This window comes from Benincasa hispida, chromosome 3 (genome assembly GCF_027475165.1).
Source record: "Benincasa hispida cultivar pf3 chromosome 3, pf3_genome.v1.1, whole genome shotgun sequence".
In the NCBI taxonomy this organism is placed as follows: Eukaryota; Viridiplantae; Streptophyta; class Magnoliopsida; order Cucurbitales; family Cucurbitaceae; genus Benincasa; species Benincasa hispida.
This window is the reverse complement of record NC_143480.1, coordinates 35369467-35378050: the sequence shown is the minus strand read 5'-3', so window position 1 is coordinate 35378050 and position 8584 is coordinate 35369467. Positions and strand designations below refer to the sequence as shown.

Genomic DNA, 8584 nt, shown 5'->3' with positions numbered 1-8584 from the left:
TTGAGAAATGTTCTGATCAAAATCAGAAGAGCCAAAAGAAGCTTCCTCAGATGAGAAGAAATAAATTTAATAGCACAAAATTCTTGAGATATTTCTCTAATCACATAAATAGCATTCAAAATAAATTCTATCTCCAAATACTGAAATCTCATGTCAAATCCTTAAGAGCAAAGAAACTTTCAGTTTCCTGTTGTAGTAGATGGAAGAACATGCATCCAACATGGTTAAATTACCATTTAATCCTTAAGCTATCAATTTTTTTAATATACACAAAATTGAAAGTTCGGAGTCTTATTAAACATAAAATTCAAAATTATATTTAACAGATGAATTAATTTTAAAAAATTTCAAATTTGTCAAATACCTATTAGACACAAAATGAAAAGTTTATAGATCTATTAGATAATTTTAAAGCCTTAAAATTAAACTTGTAATTTAATCAGCATTTTAGAAATTTCTCCTCATTGCTCGATTAATTTTCTAATTTTTTCAAGGTAACAAAAAAAAAAACATACTAAGTATGATATGTGCCTATGAGTGGAATAAAGCACTTCAACTAAGAGTATCTTTACCGACAAAGGACTTTGATTATATATTGTAATGACCAGTGCCTTGTCGGACTTATAAACTTCAAAATTTTAATAATTTGAGCAGTCATAAGTTTGGAACTTTACTCCATTCCTCGGTTCATCAACTTGAGCAGTTATAACGATATAATTTTGAGATAGATTTAAAAAATATTCAAGATTCGAACTAGTACCTAAAAACATGGCAACTTTTTCTTAAAAAAATTACTATAAAACATTGAAATATTTAAAACAAACAACTCATTTTTCAATAAGCTACTACTTGGAAATATCTATTCTTTATAACTTTCATACATAGATTTCTTGGACATACATTGATGTCTGAGAAACAAACATGTTAACTCAAGTGTCAATAAAGAAACTCCATACATCTGCTAAAAGACATGGTTATCCATTTCATCCCGATCTAAAAATTTTAAAAAGAAAGAGGAAAATGAGGGTGGAGACCATAATCTGACTTGCCCTATTCAAAGATTCCTGAATTCCAAGATCCACCAGAAAAGTGCACAGAGAGATTCAGAGGAAAGTTTAGGACAAAATATGCCAAAGGATGTTAGTTGCCCTTTCAATCTCCCACCTCACACCTGACCTGAGGCAAATTATGCAGCAGAGGCATCACCAAGGAAAGCCATCAGCAACCATCCCCGGCTTCCATCTCCCGCCACCGCCATCTGAGGCGGTGAGGTTGGTGCAATTTTAAGAGGGGTTGATGATCAATGTTGGGTTGGGTTTTATATAGGATGTGGTTTGTTAATGAAGGGAATAAAAAAGGTAGAAATGACCTAAGAAGGGAGTTTGTGGCCGCTTTTTGTAAAAGAAAACATCAATAGAAAAGTAGAAAGTGATTGAAAAGGCTGCAATTTTCAGCATCTTCCAAGGGATATGCTTTTGGCATTGGCATCTCCTTTTCCCCACATCCCATGATACCATACCAACTCATCTCCATTGAAACTAAGTTGCATCTCACTGTACTAGATTTATATTCCTTTTAATTTTTAAATTTTGGAGAGAACTTCTATGTGATCTAAGCCTTCTAAATTTGTTTTCATGGCCAAGATTTTTATTTGGAGGCCAAAGAAAGAATCTTGGTCATCTAACAAGTTAGGAGAGCCCATTTCAAAAGTTAATTTTAATTAATGAGTGGGCTTACTTTCCCTTTTGTTTTAGCTTTCTTTACTTCTTTTCTCTTTTCAACGTATGCCTATATTTATCCCTAGCCTCTCTTTACTCTCATCTCCACATGTACCCAACAAAAATTGAGGCCACCTATTAGTTTTCTTTTTGTTGGGAGTAGGCTTTTTCCTGTTTGCTATTGATGTTCTGAAATTTTCTATGAATAATCAACCCAACTCGAACTGGAATAAGTTTGTTTGGGTTGGTTTATTCAAATAATAAAACTTATCGACTGGTTGGGTTATACAATAATCTCATTCTCAAGCATCTTATTCCTATGACACAGACTCTTGATGTATAAGATTTGCATACTTGATCCAATATACATCTGTGATTGTCTATAGACAAAAGAATCAGCACACGGTGCTAAAAATCTAAATCTCTCTCTTCCTTAACGATAATATATGTGCATCATCAACAATTACCTTGAAGAAGCAGGGGAAACTAATTCTGGGGTCAGCTTCCTTTGGCTGAGTTTCATGTACAATCCCTGCATTGCAGTTAGCACCCATAAGAATCAACCTTTCATATACATCGTTTTCTACAATTTCATCCTCCATTCTTCTATGGAAACCCATTAATTAAAGTAACAATCTTTCAAATATCAACAGAAAGATTTATCGGACAATGTTAATTTAGTAAAGAAAATACAAATTATTCACATAAACAGTTTTGAAAATAAAATCGTCCTGAAAAAACAGTTCATAAAAAATATTTTATCTTAATCTAGTTATATTTTCAAAACTGATAGTAAAAAGTAATTATCCAGCACAGCCTAAAATACCATGAACACAATTCTGAAATGAATTGTTGAAATAATAATCAGAAGAAATCCCAGTTGCAGGTACTATGGGGATCCGAACTCAGAAATATAAAATAAAAGGTAGCAAGACTTGAATGAGCATAGTAAACATTACATTTGTTGTATGTATAGTTGCTCCCGTAGTCATCCCAATGCTCTGATTCGGAACCAGCTCGAAATTCATATGCTGTAGAAATATGGCAAGTGCAACAATAGCTTCAAGCAGAGCGAATTGATCTCCGACACACTTCCGAGGCCCACCGCTGAACGGAATAAATCTGTATTGTATAATTTGGTCATTCAGGTAAATCAAATAGGAAGGATAACGAGGTAGCTAGGTCTGATTGCAGATCAAAAGCATGCATCATTCAAAATGGAAGTGAAAAATGAAAACAATCCAATTATTATGCTGTTCTAATAGTACCTGTACCACTCACTAGTAACTAAAATACCACCCAACCCAATGTTTTTCTTCTCAGTTTTGGTGCAATACATAAAATGAGAAAGAAATCTAAATGAGACAAACATGTTTTATCAGAGGGACAAACAATCGTCAAATGAAGTCCAATTACTTGAGTATTTAAATTAAATATAGCCCAAGCTTTTGAATCAAGTTCACAAACTAATTTTAAGGTTTAAAATTCATCGTCAATAAATAGATTAAACAAGTGAAATCAAGGCAAGGCCTAAGGGAGCAGAAAAGCTGAAAGGGAGGGTGGGAATAGCAACCTCAGTAATTGGATGGCCACGTTCAGAAACTTTTAAGAAGGCGGAGGGGTAAAGAATTTCTAGGAAACTAATATGTAGGAAGGAGAGAAAATGGTGGTCACTGGTTACTTTACAGCCAGAGAAAGATGGATGGGCATCATCTGAAGAGGAGTGGGGAGAAAGCATCAGACACTACTTCTGTAAAAGATAGAAAATGGTGGTTTTGTTTTTGGCCAGCCAAAGAGTGTCTAATGCGCCTGGACATTCAAATGCCACCATTTGAGCATATTAGCATGCATATTGGCTGGTTGCCTTAAGGAGGATGACTAACTTGAGGTCAAGCAACTCACACCATCGCGACTTTATTGGCTGCTGGTAACTGTCTATTATGCTTTTTAAAACAATCAACAATGTAGTCTCCACACAGAATTAGAATGTGTACCTGAAATCTGTATTGCTTTCATTAGGCACGGGACCTCCCAAGTCAAATCTTTCTGGAATGAACTCTTCTGCTTGTTCCCAAACCTTGAAACATAAGTGGGAGTTACAATATTGTGCAAAACAATTCACAGAGCAGGGACATGTTCAACCTTCCCCATCTCGAAAATATATTTCCAAAGAGTAATCGAGAATGCTTTCAGACAAAGTAAATTATTTATAATTTAACTTTTAGAAAGAATGTAAGTATTCTTTCAGTATCCAGTTCTCGATGGATTTTGTTTTTTTTTTTCTAAGTTTGCATTGTAGATCAACTTTTGTAATGACCAACAACTTCTCTTTGAGAAAGTTAAGAAAAGGATTCCTTCCTGATGTTCCGGTTCATATACGATATATCAGCAGTCCTACTTCTAGAATGAGAAAATACCAAGAACAAAATATAACTCACTTGCGGCAGATCATCTTGTCCTGGTTATATTTTCTGGCCAATGCCATCGAGATGGCTCAATAATCCCACCATAAAGCCTTAGAACCAGATGTGCCGTTGATTCTTTCTGGATGTTGTATATATTTATATATTTATGATCCTGATGTTGAACCTTTCCTGATGTTTTGTATATATTTATGTGTTCGTGAGTTCTAAGGATCGGAAGTGGTCAAATGTACATGTATACGTGCAAGAAACTTCACCTATAATTTCAAATATCCTAGAAAGCCTCCCCTAATTGCCCAAATTTAAACTATAACTTATCATCCAATTCCTAATTATGGTAATAAAATATTATTACTAGGTTATTTCACTTGGTAAAAGATTCTTGTTCATGGAGGATGGAACTATCATTTTACCACCAGCAGAATAGATCTGCTGAAGGACAGAATGCCAATCAAAGTTCAATGGTCAACTAATTGGATATCAAAAGTGATGTCTGTTCGATGAAGCAAGTGTAAGCATTCCTGCAAGCACAATATTTGAAAACCTTCAACTAAGTTCCAACAACTACTGCCAACGTACCAATATAACAGCAGAAAGAATCTTCTAAATCCTTTATTGTGAATCTTGAACTAGAATGAACAAAAGAGTCTATCAATCGCAAACCTAGAAACATAGCCCTTGAGGTATGTACCTGGGAAGAGCGATGGATGTTATACACTGAAATCATGATATCTTGACCAGCATTAACCTTGTAATTTCCAGGGAGTATGTCAGCAACTTGAGCTCTTCTTATCAAAACCTTGAAAGGTGTAAGGAACATAAAGAAAAAACAAGATTAGCAGAATGATGAATTAAATATTTCTTCGTTTATCTTCATGTCATAATTCATTTGGTTGAGAAACAAGTATTGCAACGTACAGGTGGATGTGGGTAAAGTCGCATTGACTCAAGGATACAACGTGTCAAATATTTAAGCTCTTTAGTATCTTCGTAGGAAGGAGGCCTTCCTTGTAAGACTCTATCAACTTCATTTCGTGCCTTGATCAATGATGAGGAATGCTGATATGCAGAATAATAAAATAAATCATATTTAAAAACTGACTAAAGAATACCTTGAGCCCGAGGAAAAGTATAGTGAAAGCAATAAACTTAGAGCATATGGATGAACATGTTCAAGAAGCCACAAAGCAAATGTCAACAATAGATAGACGGACGGACGAGCCTGCGTATGTACATACATTTATATATATATATATATATATAAACAACTTTTATTGAGAAAAAAATGAAATAATGCAAGAGCATACAAAATACCTAGCCCATAAAAGTCTCACCAGAGAAAAGGGGACCAATAAAGTAAAATGTTGCTAAGAGGGTTGGAGTGAACTGGATTATATTATATAACTTATTGAGGGAAAAATATCTATAAGATTGTGAAAGTTACTCTGCAAACTCTACAGTGTACATTTACTCAAATGACTAGATTACCTTACTTAAAAGATACAGTGTCCAAGTCAGAACAGAACCAGTAGTTTCATGTCCAGCAACCAACATGGACAATAGATCGTCTCGTAATTGAACACTTGAGACCTAAGCAACACAAGAGGGAAGTATCAGTGATATAACATGGCAGATTTCAAAGGATTAGTAGTTTTATAATATTAGGATAATGCCATAGGGTCAACTTAGCAAATTGAGGAAGAACTAAACATTCATTTGAACTAGGGTAATAGACACAAACTGTCCTAGTTCCAATGTTTTGGCCTCTGGTAGAACCCAAAAGTGAAAACTGAAAACTAAAATAATATAGTATTGATAAAAGAAAAGAATATTACAACATCCCCATATACTTTGAGAGAGACTTAGACTTTCCCAAAACTACCCTCCAAATTCTGATTACTTCCCAAAATCCCTGACTTCTTTATTTAAAAGTTATAACCACTCAGTTCTAACAAAATTCTCAGGTAATTTATATATCACCGTTAATATTCATAATATATCTCTACTAGTATTTCTAACAGCCTCTTGTCATAAGTCATTTCATTAGTGCATCTTTTTTGTATTATCATTTTTCTTGTCGAAGAAACAAACTTCATATGAGGGACAAAACGGCTTCTTTCCTGTTATTATTAAATTGAACTTGCTACATGACCAAAACCTATAACCATCTCAGCACACAATGTGATCAGACTTTTTTGTAAGCATGAAATAAATTCCTTGATTGGTGATTTAGCATACAAAATTATCAACTGTTCACAGAAGAAGATAAAAGGGGATATTTGTTGTACTCAGCAAGAATCTGATAAATATGTAGTAAAGTCTGTAATAGTCTGACTTCAGAGGACATCAGACGATATTGTAATACTGAACTAAAATAGCATGACAAATGCATTAAACTACATTGCAAAATGTTAGTAATGAATGGAAAACTTTAAAGCTAACAAGAACAGACATCTTCTCTACTGGCCAGCAGAAATCGGAGGATGCTTGGATCAGCATCGTTCACATATTCCTCCTCATCAATGCGCTCACCCTCAGTTTCAACAATTTCTTTGCACTTGGCAATGAGTTCTTCAACAGTTCTCCTGATCACCGTAACTGCTTCTTCAGCTTTTATCTGTCTTGGGATTATCTTACACAGAGCCTTAATCTACACCAACAGGAAGCAAGGGTAAAAAATGAGTTGGAAAAAATGGTGGTCATAAACAAAACAAGTTACATAAGTAAACGTGCCTTCCAATATGGTAAAATATCAGTAGAACGAGCCTCTGCCTCTTTCAAAGCAGTGTAAACTGCATCAATCACAGGGCTGTCAGCAGAGAGAGAATCAAAACTGTAGTTGAATACAGATAGACCAATAACATCAAGAGTTAGTTGAGAAAACTTTTCCTCCATGTTAACCGAATTATTATTTAATGCATCCTTTTCCAGCTTCTCCACCAATCTCATGGCACATTTACAAAATACTTGATCAACAATAACTGATAAGTACTTCTTGTGAAGAGACGGAACCACAGCCCTACGGCGAACCTAATATAAAATATAACATCCGAAATCCAGTAAGAATCACGGAAGAATTTGAATGATTGGAGCACATTCAGTTAAATGTGCATATTTAAAAAAAAAAAAAAAAAAAAAAAAAAAAAAAAAAAACACAACAACAACAACATATTAGTCAAAGTAGAAATTTATAAGTGTTAACATCAAACGAAGTGAAAATTAAGAGAAGAAAACATTAAAACTGACAATGTTGATATACAAGAGTCACAAATTAACCGTAAATTAATTAATAGTCATTAAAAACGCAATACATTACGACGAATTCTCAATTTATGTTTGCTCGTCAACAGAACAGTTAGCAAAAAGATTACCGTCCAGAGAGGGCCTTCTGCAATGGCGAAACCCGACCCAAACAAGAACTCGGAAACCTCAGAAACAAGGCCTTTAGCGTAAGTTCCATAATTCCTGAGAACGTGCTTAGCAATGGCGGGATCACTAACGACGACGAAATTTCTAGGGCCAGCAGCGAGCCTGTAAATGGGTCCATAGTCATTCATCCACTTGAAAAGTGGAAGGAAAAGAGCACCGCCAAGAAGATCAGAAACGTCATCGAGCTTGGCAGTTGCAATGGGGATGCCGGAGTCGTCACCCTGGCCTAGAGTAATGTAGCGAGTGAGAGAGGTGAGCCAATCAGGGCTGACCCAGGAACCGGATTTTGCAGTTTTGGTGGAGTTCTTAAGCTTGGAGGGATTTTGTCCTTCGTCAATGGAGGATTTAATGAAGGGAAAGGGAGATGGGGTTCTTCGTCTGAGAGGGATTCGTATGTGGAGGGGAGAAGAGGGGAAAGTAATTGAGGGAAAACAGAGAGTGGAAGCCATGGATGGTGGTTGAAGAATGAATTTGAAGGGACTGGACAGCTTCAGCTTCGGACGTTCAATTTTTAAGCTACTATATATGGATAGCGCACTGTAGTTTTTTCAAAAAAAAAAATAATAATAATTAATTAATTAAGAAGAAATACGAAGAATTGAGCTCCACAACTGCCACGCGGAGGATGACAATTATGAACTACCAGATGATTTAAAAAGGGGGAAAAATCTAGAGAATTAACTAATTTTTGTTTTTAGCAAAATAGATTTTGATTTTTGAGATTTGAGTTGATGTCTATTTAGTTTTAAGAGTAATAATAGTTTAGTTTAAGAATTTATAGATATCTAGAAAGAAAGGAGGTTAGAAAATAATATGCTTGGAAATAATATATTTGTAAATTAAATATGATTGTGTACTGTATATGAATTTTATGAATAAATATTATGTTTGTATTTAATTAATGTAATTAAGCATGATAATTTTAGGATGTATTTATAATACATTTTCAAGTGTTTAATTTAAAATATAAGTCATTTTGAAAGAAATTTGAGTATTTGTCAACCACTCAGTTTT

The 8584-nt window shown here is 34.6% G+C and overlaps 1 protein-coding gene across 2 annotated transcripts; it reads right to left on the bottom strand.

The window, feature by feature from the left end:
* Positions 1–830: 830 nt before the first annotated feature.
* Positions 831–8115, bottom strand: LUT1 (Cytochrome P450 superfamily protein). Of its 2 annotated transcripts, XR_016528346.1 has the most exons (10): positions 7513–8113; positions 6875–7171; positions 6594–6791; positions 5630–5731; positions 5060–5200; positions 4833–4940; positions 4157–4662; positions 3713–3795; positions 2678–2840; positions 1914–2250 (listed from the first exon to the last, which is right to left on the bottom strand). XR_016528346.1 is itself a non-coding variant. In XM_039026659.2 (9 exons), exons 1-9 carry the CDS (start codon positions 8017–8019, stop codon positions 2182–2184), a joined length of 1668 nt encoding a protein of 555 aa, XP_038882587.1. In that variant the 5' UTR covers positions 8020–8115; the 3' UTR covers positions 831–2181. The 2 variants fall into 2 exon arrangements, 1 of the variants encoding a protein (XP_038882587.1); XM_039026659.2 differs by lacking the exon at positions 4157–4662 and having other exon boundaries at positions 831–2250; positions 7513–8115.
* Between the last annotated feature and the right edge of the window lie 469 nt (positions 8116–8584).

Coding starts and splice junctions, on each gene's coding strand:
- LUT1 (XM_039026659.2), bottom strand. CDS start 8,019: ATGGCTTCCACTCTCTGTTTTCCCTCAATTACTTTCCCCTCTTCTCCC. Junction 5,201..5,629: donor CACTGTATCTTTTAAGTAAG/GTAATCTAGTCA, acceptor TCTGCATATCAG/CATTCCTCATCATTGATCAA. Junction 2,841..3,712: donor GAAAGCAATACAGATTTCAG/GTACACATTCTA, acceptor TATACAATACAG/ATTTATTCCGTTCAGCGGTG.